Genomic DNA, 14663 nt, shown 5'->3' on the forward strand with positions numbered 1-14663 from the left:
CAAGGAAGCTCTTTCTAGGGCTGCTTTTCACAAGTGCCTGTGATTAATTCCAACTTTCTAGAAAGATGTCTGGTTTTGGTGGCTGCTGATCTGCTTGCTCTGGCACTTCAACTTTCTGCAAACTGGGATCCATCCATGAAGAACACCTGCCCTAAAACCTCCCTGATCCATCACTGCTGACTATGCTTTTCTGTGACATTTCCCTGTCCCTTCAGGTTTCTCCCTGTGAGCTATCATTGTACATTCCTTTAATTTCCTCGATCAGACCAAGGGCACTGGGCACTCGCTTGCACATGAAAACACTTTCCCATCTGCATCCCTTCCAGGCAGCTGTCAAGCACCCCATGCCATGAGCCAGCTATGAGGTATCATTTATCACAGCAAAAATGCTCTTTCCTTCTTCTCTTTATTTTCTGTCCCTGACCTGGGTCAATCTGTTGCTAATGCCTTACAGGGGTCATTTTCCCAGTTTGAGTCTACCAGCTGTTCTGGCTCCATTTCAGGCCCATTGTGTGGGTTGGACCCTGTTTATCCTGGTGCTGTGCTGAGTGCTTGGCCCCACACAGTGCACTGCTGCTCACAGCTGTGGTCCCTGCAGCACCTGCAAGACCTGGGTCTCCAGCACAGAAAGGGAGATGAGGATGTATGTCCCTGTGCCCATCCTGCCTGATGTCTCAGGGGCTCTCGGACCCTGAGTACCAGCTGCTGCATACCCCCAAAGCCTCTTGGGGAGTTCTGTATCCACAGCCATGCTCCCTGGACATGCTGGCTGTTTTGTACCCACAAGTTCTCCTGTAGGTTGTAGGTTAAGAACTCAGCAGATCCAGCCCCCTCCTGGCTCTGTGACCTCCACCACTGGCCCAACACATCTTCATCTTATCTGTCCTGGCACAGCCATGGGTATTTGGGAAGGTATCTCAGTTTTTCCCTTTCCCTCAGACAGCATGAGTGAGCCTGGCTCTCCTTATTGGGAGGACATCTTGGAATGGCAGAAAAAATGGGCCAAGCAAGAGCACCTAGTGAAACCTGAACTTCTGTTTTGCTCCATTGTAGTGGGCAAGGGGCAAAGGTCCCACCTCACCAGACACTGGGTTTAAGGGGATGATGACTTTGTGCTTGGGAAAAGCTGCTTCTCCCAGCAGCCTCAGTACTGGTCAGGCTGGCATAAGCTTTTGAATGACATGGTGCTCTTTTTGTCTGCCTCACTGCTGGTCATCACTCCTTTCACATCCTCCTTCACAATGTGGATGTCTGGTTGAATAACAAAAAGTATAAAGCCTCCCACAGGGGGAATAAAATGGCCTTGTTGTGTACAAATACATGGCTATCAATTAACCCCATGTTCAAATGGTGGCTCTGTTCCATGACAACAGAGTTACTGGGGGGAAGCTGCTGGTGAACTGCTTGCTCTGCTGCTTCTTGTAACATCAAGTGCTTTCTGCCTCATCACAAAGGTGGTGATGAAAGCCTACTAAGGCATCCTTTCTGGGAAAGTGGAGGCCAAATCCTGTGCACTGCAGTTTCCTCTCTTGGCTGTTTCCCTTTTTGATCCTATAGGAGCCAGAAAAGGAAAAGGCCCAGGGATCACCCACATTGTGATCACCCTACAGAGGTTTGGTAAACCCATAAAGGGAGTCAGCTTGCTCTTGGTTTGGCCTTGCCTCAGTACATGTAAACTTTGCATTCCCCTGGCATCCTGGGGGATCTCAGCAGAGATTTAGCTGCAAGGGAGATGGCAGTGATGGAGCCAATGAGTGCAAGGAAGTTGTGAACCTCAAATGCAGACATCTTCTGTGCACAGGGAATATGTCATCCCACACCAGAGCTGTGGTGAAGCTGGAGGGGATTCAGTGGGTCCACCAAGAAGACTGGAGCTTGGAGAATGCTGCCTATGGAAAGAGCTAGCTTAGTGAATCAGGGGAGGAGACTGAAGGGCATCAAGCAAAAGCCTATAGTGAATTGGTGGCAATGTACAGAGAGGATGCGGTGAAACTTCCCTCTGCAGTGACAAGGGATACAATAAGGGGCAACAATGACAAACTGCACCAGCAGAAATGTCTCCTCTGGGGAGCTGGTGAAGCCCTGGGACACATACTTGACTGATGGACATCATCCTTGGAGGCTTTCAATATCTGGCTAACTAAAGCCATGTCCAACGAGGGAAAAGTCCTACTCAGCATCCTGTTTAGTTGCAAGTTTGTACACACTGTCTTCAAAGCACCTTTGCAGATCAAGACCAATACATAATATAGAGGCAGTGGGAAATTTGATACTTCTAAAATAACTTGATGGAAAATAATCTGTTGATTTGCTTTAGGGCTTTAAATTTGCTATGGCAGGAAGAATAGCTAATCAGTGGCATAGTGTTGTTATTATTTTGGCAGATATAAATTCCTGTTCATTGCAGTGGAGATAAAAAACAGTTTTTCAGCCTGGGAAGCCTATGCTGTTCTGTTCTTTTTGCTCAGTGCACAAAGATTGGTACTGGGAGGATACACTGTGCTGTGCTCACACTGTAATTTTGTATAAAAAAAGATTGAAAAATGAACATAAGTGCCACTGTCATAACACTCATTCAGATCTATGTATCATTTTGTTCAAGCTCTTTCAAAAAGCTGGCTAGATCTTGAAATGCAGGTGACTTGAAATGCAGAGTGAGGTCAGATGGTGACCCAAGCATTCATTCAGGAGCAGCCTTACAAAGCCCAGGATGGTTTTGCTGTGGAAAAAACTTCATGGACTGTTGAGTGCACACCAAAGGCAGCTACAGTGAGAGCCTCCACCTCAGCCCCATGGACAGCACGGGATGGCACCACACTGTGTCACAGTCTTGCCTCTACCTTCACTGACCTTCCACAGACCTGATCTGCTGTTCCACTGCTCAGCATCCCTACAAACATTGCCACACGTTGCTCATAAGGTGAAAAATGGGGTTTTTACTGTTTCTTTTCTTAGCTGGGATATTGCATTTTGAGGGGCAAGGGTATGTCTTTCCCCTGCTCTCCACAGTGGGCTGCAGAGAAAGGCTCAAATCCAAACTCCAGTCTTTAAGACATTTTAAATTGCATGGCACAAAACATGAGGAGCTGGGAAAAAAATAGGTCCAGAGCTCAGAGACAAACTACTGTTACTTCACTGCCAGGGACACGTCATGTCCACCAAAGTGTGTCACATTTATTAAATGTTTGTTAATTGTCCTGATAGAACCAATGGTGACTGTATATTCAAGACACGATCACATAACTGCAGTTTTTACCTGTGTCACAGAGCTGGGATCCAAGTACCAGTGGCTACCCTTGCTTTAACATGGGATACAATTAAATAATTGATTACAGCATAGATTGGTTTAGCCGTATTAGCTACAAAACCTGCAGTAAGGATTGTCATGCATGTTCACGTTGTAGCCGAAATAATGGGAGACTCTTGGCTGGAGGCTCTAAAAATAGCAATGCTACAAGGGGAGGGATCCCAGTGTGAGAATATAGCTGCTGCACAATTTTTTTAAGAGGTAGACATGGGTAAATGGTATGGCCATCACTTTTAATTATAGCTCTCAGGCATACAGTGTGATTCTGGGGGTGGCCCTCACAGGGACAGGGGTTGGACTTGATGATCCTGACGGGTCCCTTTCAACTCAGCAGATTCTATGATTCTATACTGTGTGCTGGGCAGAGATTACCCTGTACAGCAGAGCTGGAGGTAGGAAGCTCAAGTGTTCCCCCCACTCATTTCAATACACAATTAGCCTGATTAGGGCTCAAGTTGCCTTCCCCAGTGATTTGATTTAAGCTGGCTGATTTTGCCCTAATGTGTGTACATACACAGCCCAGCCTGAGCTGTGAGGTTGTAATATCCAGCCAGTGAATTATAGCATCTCCAGATGATAAACTGTACTTGGAGAAGACCCTTCTTTCATCTTCCACAGATGTGGCAATGCTAATATATCCTGCTGAGCCATAATCTCCAGCCACAGCTGATGGCACAGCAGAGTTTCTGAAATCAGGGGGTCAAGGGCAAATTTTGCCCCACAGAGAGGGGGTCTTAGTGGCTGTCTTTCAGGGCTTTGCACCCTTGTTACCACATTGTCCTCACCACGATGGTATGGGGAGCACCACTGATGGGGAGCATTGCTGCTTCACACCAGCATCATTTATGCCTCTCTGAATATAAAGACTGTGTTCCCCTTCCAAATCTCTCTCACTGAAATTACTTTTCCACTCTGCCATATGGTAACAGCCAAGGTGTTTCTCTGCTGGGTGCTACAGACACACTTAATGCAGGAGGTTTCCTATACTTCCAACCAGGTGATTTCGTGCAAGGGTTTAACCAGCTGTCTTATTTATGCAGGCGCTGTAAATAACTCCACCACCTGTTCTGCCTCCTGCTGCTTCACTACAGTCTGTATTACTGACAAAGCCAAGCCAAGACACAGGCGAGGCTGATGGTATTTCACCCGGAGCTCTGGTCCAAACTCACCCGCACTGACAGTAATGGCCTCGATAAACTGCTCCCTCCAGCTGTTTGTGCCAACCACCAGGGCCAGGTTTGTCTTCTTAATGAGCTTGTCCACTGTGTTCTGTGGATGGAGACAGAGAGGACAGAATTAGGCTCTGTTGGGCTGGAAATGCTGGGCTAAAACTCACCAGTGCTAATGCTCGGATTTATGGAAAAAGCTTAGCAGATTTTAAGCTCAGGTCAAGAGCCCCAGCAGTGGAAGCGTATGTAAGTACTTTCAATTCCCCTCACTGCCACTCAAAAAGACCTTCTGAAACCTGCTCATGATGGGAGTTTGAACCATCTTAGTGGGGGCTTATCAGCAAATAGTGCAGAGGTGCCAAGCTCCTGTTGTTCCCAAAGCCTAGGGAAGAATTTTTACTGGGTTGTTTTGAAACACTAACTGGGACCTGAACAAGACCAGCATTTGCAGAGCTGGGCTCTCCCTCTCTGCACTGCTTAAGAGCTGGGGCTCAGTGCTGACAGGGGAGGTGCTGAGGCAGCAGTAGGTAGGAGATACTCCTGGGCAGGCAGCCTGAGGGCTGCCCCCACTCTGTGATGCCTCAGACACAGACTGACACCAGGCAGTAAAACCATGGGAGAGAGGCAGCCACCACTGCCACATGGTCTGTTGTTTTTTATACTACAGAAAAATGGAAAAGATAATGAAATGGCCAGCTTTCAGCTCTTGGTCTGGCACATGCGTTTGTGGCAGCTTAGCTTTCCAATCATTACTTTCATTTAATGTATCAGCTTTTTGAGCACTGATTCCAGGATGGGGCTTACGCATGTTCCCTCCTGCAAGTAAGACCTTCTCACATTGCTGTGAGAATGAGCTTATATTTTAAAGCAATCTGTGTAATTTTGGAGCCCAGTTAGCTTTTAGGCTAGTAAGATTGATGTGCTTGTATAATAATACCACATGCAACCTGTGAAAGGGACAGAAAGGCTGGGATCATTGCCCAAGGAACATGGCTGTGGGATAATGGACAGAGTGAGGATGCAGAGCAGATTTTATTCCACCACCATGTCACTGGATTCACCCTCACCTTTTCATTATACCTTGACTCAGTCACCTTTCAAAGTGTTTCTTGGTCCTGCTTAGAGACCATATGACGCCAGAAGCTGTCTTGCTTTGCTGTGATGCCATTAATATGTGCTTACCAATGCTGTGCAAACCCAAAAGGAGGGTCCCCAGCTGGAGGGGAAGAAGAACAGGGGAAGGGGATGTGGACAGCACCTTGAACTCATAGGATTCCTCAATGATGATTTCAAGCTTGGTGTGCTCCCCCAGGACGGGGCGTCCCATCTCTGCGATTCGACGCTCTTCTTCCTCCTTGCTGGTCAGTGGCTGCTTTTCTTCATTTTCCTCTGCAAAGCAAAGAGCCCATCGGTGAGCCAGGACTGGCTGGTCACTCTCTGGAGTTGGCTTCCTATCAGAGGGGTAGGGGTGTCGGGAAGCCTCTGGATGGAAGCACGAGGGACAGAGCAGCTGAGAAGGAGGAGGTCATAGAGCAATAGATAGGTAGTTATGCTGGGAAATGATAGTAAGAGTTCTGCAACTCATCCAAACTCAGGAGTCAAGTTCACTCACACGGTTGGAGAATACCTTATCACCTGGTATTGCTGCCTCTCCCACAGGGATGCTGGAAGGGGACAGATCATCACTAAGCTGCTCCAGGCCTGAACTGGGGCATAATCAGGACATTTCCGTCAGACATTCTGACACTACCACCAGAGAGGGCTATGAGCAGCCCCAAGGCTGATTTAGGTGTGAAATCTTGGCTTTGCCTCCTTCTGATCAGGGCTTTACTTTGCGGAGGAGGCTGGCAGCCAGAGAGCATAGAACTCTTGCTGCCAGGGTAGGACTGGAGGAAGTAGTGCTGTGCCATATAGGTGCAAGGAGACATCCAGAGGGAATTGCCTAGCCCCAAAGTCTGAGAGAAGCTAATTGAGAGACTACAAGAGCAATGGAGCAGGTCTGCACTTCCACTGGCATCCCTGCAGCCTTTGAGGTATGAGGATCCCAGGCAGCATGGCCTTTCATCACTGTCCCTGCACAGACCCTCACAGAGCTCCTTCTCAGTCCACCCCACGGATGAAAAGAAGGGTAACAGGTCTGAAAAGCATTGGATTTACTGGAGAAAGGACTAAAACTGTCAGTGGGCAAACACTGCAGTCAGTCTGTGTTAGACCACCATGGCCCTCAGGTGTATGCTGCAGATACCTTGGATGGTGACCACAGTGCAAGGAAGAGGATGATCTCTAGCCTGGACCTTCCTGAAGACAGGTTTGCCTATCAAAGTGATCAGCAGAAGATCAGCAGGAGTGACTGCACGCCCCGTGCAAACCACCATTGTGCAGTTAGTAAACTCCACTCCTGCTTCACACAGGGTTAGTTCCAGCCTCCCCTTGTCTGCACAGGCAGCACTATGCTGCCAGAAAGCCCTTCTCCTCCTTCTGGTCAAAGCCTTGTTAATCTGAATTATTGTTTCCAGGTCTCTTCAGGATCTGCTCTGCAATATATTGGACCCTTCAACTTCTCCCCCTTGCAGCACTTGGCTTAATGAAGGACACTTGGCTGGCTAATGATGAATGAGCAAATGGTGCTACCAGAGCTTGCTGGTGGGAAGGGCAGGGTATGTGTGTCTGTAGCAGTCATGGTGTCCCACACCTCACACGGTGCTTGGCCACCCTGGCTGCTGCCCGGGCACTGAGGACAGGATCCCTGTGCCAGGCAGAACCATGTGCAGGCAGCAGGGAGAGGAAAGTTGGAAAAAGTGGAGAAGCCCTCCCTGCTCCGAGAGAGGCTGCCTGTCACTTCAAGGGTGATGGGTCACCCTTCACAAAGTGGGGGTTAGGTGTGTGTGGCAAGCAGAGCACTCTGTGAGAGGACACAGTGTTAGCATGACTGGCCGGGGCAGCGAGGCTGCGGCACGGCACCTCCTTACCCTTCCAGAGTTTTCCTCCAGGACAGAACAAAAGCAAAGAGGAAACAAAGAGGAAAGAGTAGGATGAGAATATGGTCATTAAGAGGAGGGAAGGGGGAGGCAGGGGGAGAGCAGAAATCCATACCTGTGATGGTGAAGCCACCTAGATGAAACAAAAAATGAGAGAGAGAGAGAGAGAAAAAGAGAAAGAGGATTAGCATTGGCACAGTAACACAAACACTCTGCAGCCTGCAGGGATGTGATGGTCCTTCCCTGCCCCATTGCCAGGGACTGGGGACAGTGGTGGCTGCTCCCCAACACTCACCCCAGGGATAGTGTGGGGAAACCTGAACACAGGCTTTTCAACCCACACCTGCAGTCTGCCAACCCCCAGTATCTAATACACGCTGTGGAGTGGGCAGAACCAGCGTGAGCCTAAAGACTGCAGCTTTGCTTCCCTCCCTGGCCACCCTACCCTGAGGATGGCCAGCAAGGAAAATCTGGGTGGGCATTAAATCATCCCAGGACTGGAGACAAAGTTTGCACTGTGTCTTCAAAAAGGATTGGCCAACTTCCCTGTGCAGCCACCAGGACCTCTAAGCTGCCAGGCAATCCTGTTTCTGCCATGCCAGTCTAAGAAGTGATGGTTTCATCTGCACAGTGCAGGTTTCTAACTCGGGGTGTCAGCAGATTTACTATGGCTTTAACAACCCCCACTCCAAAAAAAAAAATGTTCCTCTCCACAGCAGGTTACCACTTATTAATGTTAGTGACTTTGGGGCTCTACTCCAAGGAAAAATGTGGCATTAGGTACCTGAGCTTACTTAAATAGTGCTGACTACCCAAAGAGAGAACATTGTGAGCAAAGAAAAATGTCAAACAAAATCAGTTGTCTTCCGAAAATATGCAAACTGGGGAAATGGAAAAGAAAAACAAATGCGCGCTTACCAAGCTCATTCAACAACAGGGCTGTGAAGGAGACAGACAGAGACAAACACAGAAGAAGAAAAGTAAATGAATAATGAAATCAAAAGGGATATCCACAGAAAGACTCCAGATTCCAGGGCAGAGATTTCATTTCTGTAAAGCTGCAGGATACTGTTAGTGTTGAGAGAAAGGCATTAAAACTAAATGAACAGAAATGTTTTATGAGCTTATTGATTTAAAATGAAAGCTATTGGAAACACGGGGTGGACATGGCATTAAAAGACACACTCCAAAAATTCATTTTTCCCCTTTGAATTCTATGTGCAATATCTTCCATTGGTCTTGGAGGCAGTTTTGCCCTGGGGGAGGACAAAAAAAATCCCACGTGCAGTGGCTACTGGCTTTGACTTCCTTCAGCTGCCCTAGGGGAGCAATAGCTCCATCAGGCAGCTGCACTTCTGGCATACGAGATGACAAAAGAAAAGGTTTGTGGCAAGCTTGGCTCAAGAATCTTGTCACTCAACATTTCAGGTCTCCAAAACAAAAGAAAAAGCCTCTCCCTTAGTGCACCAGTGGGTCTCTGGCCCCTGAAGTGCATAACCAAAGTGACTATGTGGATCAAGGGTGATACTTCAGAGATGCTCTTGTCTCCAGGATGCCAAGCAAACAGCTCGCTACACCTTGCTGCATCAGATAAAACCAAGCACCAAAAAAAGGGAGTTTAAAAAACCCACCCCCCAGAAAAATTTCATGGCCAAAGCAGCAGGTAGCATTCTTTAAAATCTTGACTTGGTTTCTGTGCCTTGCCTTGTTTCTGTGTTTGCAAAGCTGAACTCCCCTCAGGCTTCCTAAGTTACCTTGGAATTAAACAAAGAACTTACTTGCCTTTTCCTTTTATTTTTTAATTTAAAATCTCAGCTGCAATCTTGTGAGTTGGTGCCATGATTCTCAAACCCGGACCCTAGAAAGTGTGTTTCTTCTTGCCAGACTGGCCCCTGTGAAGCTGGGCAAAGCTGAAGCTGCCAAGTTGAGTTGTCCATGTGTCACTTTAATCTGGCAACACTGCCTATGCTCCACTGATGCCACCAGTGGCACCATTTAATGATATAAATCCCACCTGCAGAGCCTGGACAGTGCCAGTGTATCTGATTTTTTGTAGCCCTGCTTCTGCTAGCGAGTCAGAGAAACCAGCAGGAAATCTGCTGAAGGGGACAATGCAGCTGACCTAGATGGCACCTGCACTGGAGGGGAATGTGGCTTTGCTGCCAGATGTGTTTTTAGCCTGAAATACATCAACATGTCCCCACTCAGCATGGGGACTGCTGGGGGCCCTCTCTGTCCTGAACAAATTATATATTACAACCCCACACATGGTAAAGGGAAAGTTTTGTCCCAGAAATCAGAAAGCAGCTCCAAGGCAGACAGACCAAATGTTGCTGCCATTTTTTCACAAAGGCTTTAATAAGGGTCTGTTGTTGGGCAACTAATTATCTTAAGTAACGCTAAAACTGCTTCTTGCTCAGCCAACAATAGTGTTGCCATTAATTTTAACTTAATTTCTTAGCAGGAAAAAAAAAAGCGCACAGAAAAATGTGTGAACTCTTGCCTTTTAGGGAAGGTTTGCCATTGGTTTAGAAATGTGATGAAAGAGCAAATTGTTTTTATTATTCCTATGAGAAACTATTATCTAGTTCAGGGCCATGAAACTTTGAGTGTAACTGGATTTCTCCTAGACTGATTGCATCTTATGGTATTACCTGCTTCTGCCATGATCCCCAGCTATTTTCAGACCCTAGTACCAGTATAAAAAGGCTAAAATTACTGCTCTGGCCATGCATTTTATTTCAGGTGAAGGCTATTTTATCTTCCAATAAAAATGATGCAGCGTTGCCTTTTTCCTCCTCAAGACTGCATTTTCTACTTGATTAAATGAAGGTGTAGCTGCGACGTGGTAGGGCAGCGCTCTCAAAATGTCTCTGGGGGTTGGGGATGCTCAATCGTCCCCTGCCTGGATGCTCTGGGGCCGTCCTGGGAGTCTGTCTTGCTCCCAGGAGAGGAGGAAATTGGGTCTTGTGAGCAAGACGGAGTCCTCCCGAAATGAAAGAGGAAAGAAAATGGAGCAAAAAGGTGCAGTGGCCAAGCTTCAGAGGAGGGAGGGCAAAACGGCCGGGAGCCAAAGTGCGAGGAGAAAGGAGTGTGAGAGTAGGGAGACACAGAGAAAGCGGACGACAGCGTCTTGAGAGCTGGTCTGGTTTTACTCTCACACCTTTCACTCCTCGTCGTAGCCACACTGGGTCCCCAAGCACAAGGAAGAAACTGCACTCTTTCTCATACTCCTCACGGTCAAGTACTCTAAGGGTAATGAATTTCCTGTGGGAACACAAGACAAAGGCAAACACATGATTTGCATCACACATGCATGCAGTTCACATCCGCCCGGGTGCCATGGTGACAGAGATGATTGGGTGGGGGGAAGCAGCTGCACATCCTCCCTGGGACCTATGGGGAAGGGCAGGAGCATCCCCACCACCCAGCCAGGGTCAGCCCTTGGTAGGCTGCGGAAAGGCTGTTTCTGGGGTGGAGGGGTAGGAAGCCTCCCTCACTCCTGCCCTTTTCCATTGGTGTTGGGGATGTGAGCTTGGTGTTGCAGGTACCAGGCATGAGTGAGCCAGACAGGGACACACAGGCTGGGCTCAGCCCTGAAGCACGTCCCCCACCTTTCTTCTCACTCATCTCCACCAGCCGGGGCTCCCCGATCTCTAGGTAGAAGGTCTTGTTTTTCTCATACTCCTCATCATCTATCACCTTGATTGATATCGTTTTGCTGGAACAGAGAAGAAATAGAGATTCAAGAGTAAGGGAGGAAAAGGGAGGAGGGGAGACAGGGAGAGGAGGAAGAAGGTAGAAATTACAGGAGAGGGGGGCTGCAGACAGAAAACAGTGGGTTTGGTAGCACAGGATGGAGGGGCAGCATAGCCAAAAGCAAAGGGCAGGAGCCAATGGGCTGAGATTGCCTCAGGATGAGCACAGACCACAAAGTCAGAGCACCAGGAGCTAGCAGGGGGCCATACTCTCTGGTCAGACAGAGGCTGTGGCTGGACATGATGCAGCCTGGACCAGCCTCCCCTCAAGGTGCCTTGGCCTGGGAGCTACAAGATGTGCTCCTTTCAAAAAAAAAACAACAACAAAAACCAAAACCAACCAAACAAAAAAACCCTCATAGACCAAGCCCCTGAAAACATGATGCACCACTTCAACCAGACCCTGCACACAAAAGAGTCTCTGTCTCTCCAGGCACATCAGATCCATGCTCAACATCACCAGTAGCTGCTCAGTTTGGGCTTTTGGAGGCTCCAGTTTACAAGCTTGAAAGGAATGCTGGAGTTCAGACTTCTTTTGTGGAGGGATATCAGGAGGGAAAGACAGTCTTTCAGTCTTTCTGGATAGGGCACGGTGAAGGAAAGCTTCATGGATAGTGAGATTTGACTTTTTTTATTTTCCTTTGCAAGCAGCATATCCTTCCCCAAGCCTCTAAGTTTTGGTTCTCTCCCGCCTGAGAGCTGTGCAGAAAGTGCCTCTTTTCACACAGCCTGGGTTTGCTGAATGAGCTCCAGCAACATCAGCAGGGCAGGTTTGAGGGCAGAGTCTGCTCAGAGGACAGCCACAAAGCATGCACCATGAAGGGCAAAAGCCTCACAGGAGGCTATGGCCACTGGCAGACAAATTTGCTCCTTGAGGCACCCAATAGTGTGAAAACTGAGTGAGTTAATGAACACAGTGACTGTCTGAAACCCTGTGCTTGCTGCTGACCTCCTGGCTGTGCTTGCTTTTTCACCATGCTTGACAGCACTGCCCTCCTGTGAATGCTCTTCCTTTAACAAGGTTCCCAGTTGCTCTTCTCCTGCGCAAGTCTGTCTGTCCCTGTCCTTCAAAGAAATGCCTCTTGTCCCATCCCTGGCTCCTCTGCAATTTCCATGGGCAGCCAACACAAGTCAGAGCAGCTCCGAGGCTGCAGTAATGTATAATCAAGTCCCAGTCCTGAAAACCCATATAGATGGAAGAAAGCTGTGCTCTAGGGAAGTGAAACTCAGGCCACGCTGCTGTAATTCATGGCCTTCTCCCCTCCTTGCACGCCTGTACTGCCACCCAGTGCCCCTCTGTAAAGCTGAAAATTATTTGGCAGCAAAGTTGACAATTTTATTCTCATTGAGAGCAAACACCACTAAGCACTTGCAGAAACATCTAGGATGATTTCTTGTGCTGTTTGCTGTAAGTCAGAAGTGTAGTAAACTTGCCCTTCATACTTATAATGGAACCATTTACTCAAGAGCAAGGGATGGCTATGAAGAGGGTAACGATGCAGCATGGCTCAGTGTAATTGTATTTTGTAATGAATATCTGCAATAATTTGTTCTGTTTATAATTATTGCTGCAATAGGTTTGTACATAGGAAAAATGGTTGCCAAGCATGCAGTTAGTCTTGCTTTGCATTGATGAGTTGGGGGAAATTATCATGTATTAAAAAACTAATGAAGGATGCAAAATGTTCTCAGCCAAGCTATCAAAGAGGACCTGACGGAATTAACAGAATGGCATAATTTCAAAAATATAATTTCAAAAACAAAATCAATAATTTTCCTGACAATTCCCATTAAAATGTACATTGCCCCATATATGAAAAAACAAGCCTTTCTCAGAAAGTTAATTTAAAATTCTACCTTCATAATTTCTTAGGACAGCAGAAGTATCAAGACATAAACTTTGTGTGGGTGTGCTCTGGCTTGTTGTGTGCAGCTTTCTTCAAAGGCCCCCCAAATGACCTTTAAGGTCTCTTCCAACCCAAACCATTCAATGATTCTATGAAAATAATTCCACAAATAATAACCTGTGTGCTCATTAAAAAAAGTTGTTCTTGATGCTTAGACCCAGCACCAACAGGGCTTCCTTGAGAAATGTAGCCTTGGGTCTTAAGCTACTTCCAGCAGGTGCTGCCATTATCTAGTTTTCCAAGTGATTTTTCTAGGGTGTAAGCAACTGCTCTGTGTTGGGTAGACACGTGCACTGATGCTGTTTCTGCTCTACGAGTTTACTGGGAAAAAAGGGTGGAGGAACAAACAGCAAGTCTGCTCTCTGTTCGAATCTCCAATCAGCAAGAATTGCTGAGGCAAATTTGTTCCTGGGATGAGACTGCAATCCCAGAAAAAAGGATTTCCTCCCAATGGTCTTTGAGATCACATCTGTTTGAGAAACGGCAAGTATGTGAAAATAATAGTGGCTATTCTTAGAGCATGCTTGATTTCCATCACTCTGTATTCTGCCTGCTGTCAAGCCCTTCTGCAAGGTCTTGCACACATGTGGCCACGCAGCAAGGTTTGATCAGTGGGGAGGGAGGAGGACAGGGCAACTGGAAAATGTATCCTGTATTGGAGGAAGAACTGTTTTCTACAGTAATCTGGGTTGTGCATTGATAACACACTACTTTTACTGAACCCTCTGACATGGTCTCTTCTTTCCACCCCTTCCCAGGCAGAGATGTGCTGGGCAGCATGGGCTGTGACAATGTGAGCGGCATCGAGTTGGCTCGGGGCTGCCCATGCGGGCTCTGGATTGCAGCCCAGGTTCCTGGTGGCCTCACAGAGTCCTGTGACCCTGCTGTATGCAGTGCCCAATTTCACAAGGCTGCTGCCTTCAGTCCTCTGTGTCAGAGGTACATGTTTCTGCATGAGGCTCATTTCCATGCATTACACAACATGGTGCAAAGGGCCTGGAGTTTGCCATGGAGCAAAGACCAAGAGTGCCTGACAGAGCCAGGGCAGCTTGTTTAAGGCTCACAAAGCAATGTGGGCTGCAGTGCTTAGCACAGCAGCTGAAATGTCTGCCCCTTGGTTTCCCTGGCTGGACATGGTGGGATGAAATATGCCAAGACCCAAAGTCCTGACAGTGCAAATACATGCTGAAATATGCATTTAAAATCTCTCTTCCCTGTGGCTCAGGGGCTCTTTCAGCACAAGATATGATAATGCTTGTGTCAATAGAAAAAAAAGGGACCCTGAAGCCTCTACTGCTGAGTCACTGCAGGGCCAGAAACCAGGAGTCCAAAATCCATGAGACAGAAGAGAAACCCAAAAGATTAAAACAAAAGATTAAAGCAGCCTATAAACGATTACACTTTTCTTTACCTCATATGAGCCCAAGGTCCATCAAGACAGTGTTTCCAAGCTGTCCATCAGATTTTCATTGAAGTCTAGAGTAAGTTTTGATTTGGGGATGAAAAGTGGTGCTCCTGCAATAATCTAACATCTCTAGGACCTG

At 47.4% G+C, this 14663-nt stretch overlaps 1 protein-coding gene across 2 annotated transcripts in view; it reads right to left on the reverse strand.

The window, feature by feature from the left end:
- SLC8A1 (solute carrier family 8 member A1) overlaps nt 1–14663 on the reverse strand; it is a 113919-nt gene that overhangs the window by 3741 nt on the left and 95515 nt on the right. Inside the window, exons 3-9 of one of the 2 annotated variants that reach the window (XM_030447218.1) lie at nt 11069–11175; nt 8373–8393; nt 7570–7587; nt 7446–7460; nt 6722–6790; nt 5735–5865; nt 4477–4576 (exon numbers count right to left, since the gene is read on the reverse strand). In XM_030447218.1, coding sequence (XP_030303078.1) covers nt 4477–4576; nt 5735–5865; nt 6722–6790; nt 7446–7460; nt 7570–7587; nt 8373–8393; nt 11069–11175 — 461 coding nt within the window. Of the gene's footprint in view, nt 1–4476; nt 4577–5734; nt 5866–6721; nt 6791–7445; nt 7461–7569; nt 7588–8372; nt 8394–10617; nt 10722–11068; nt 11176–14663 lie in introns of both variants that reach the window. The other variant, XM_030447216.1, reaches the window with a different exon arrangement.

This window comes from Calypte anna, chromosome 3 (genome assembly GCF_003957555.1).
Source record: "Calypte anna isolate BGI_N300 chromosome 3, bCalAnn1_v1.p, whole genome shotgun sequence".
Classification (NCBI taxonomy): domain Eukaryota; kingdom Metazoa; phylum Chordata; class Aves; order Apodiformes; family Trochilidae; genus Calypte; species Calypte anna.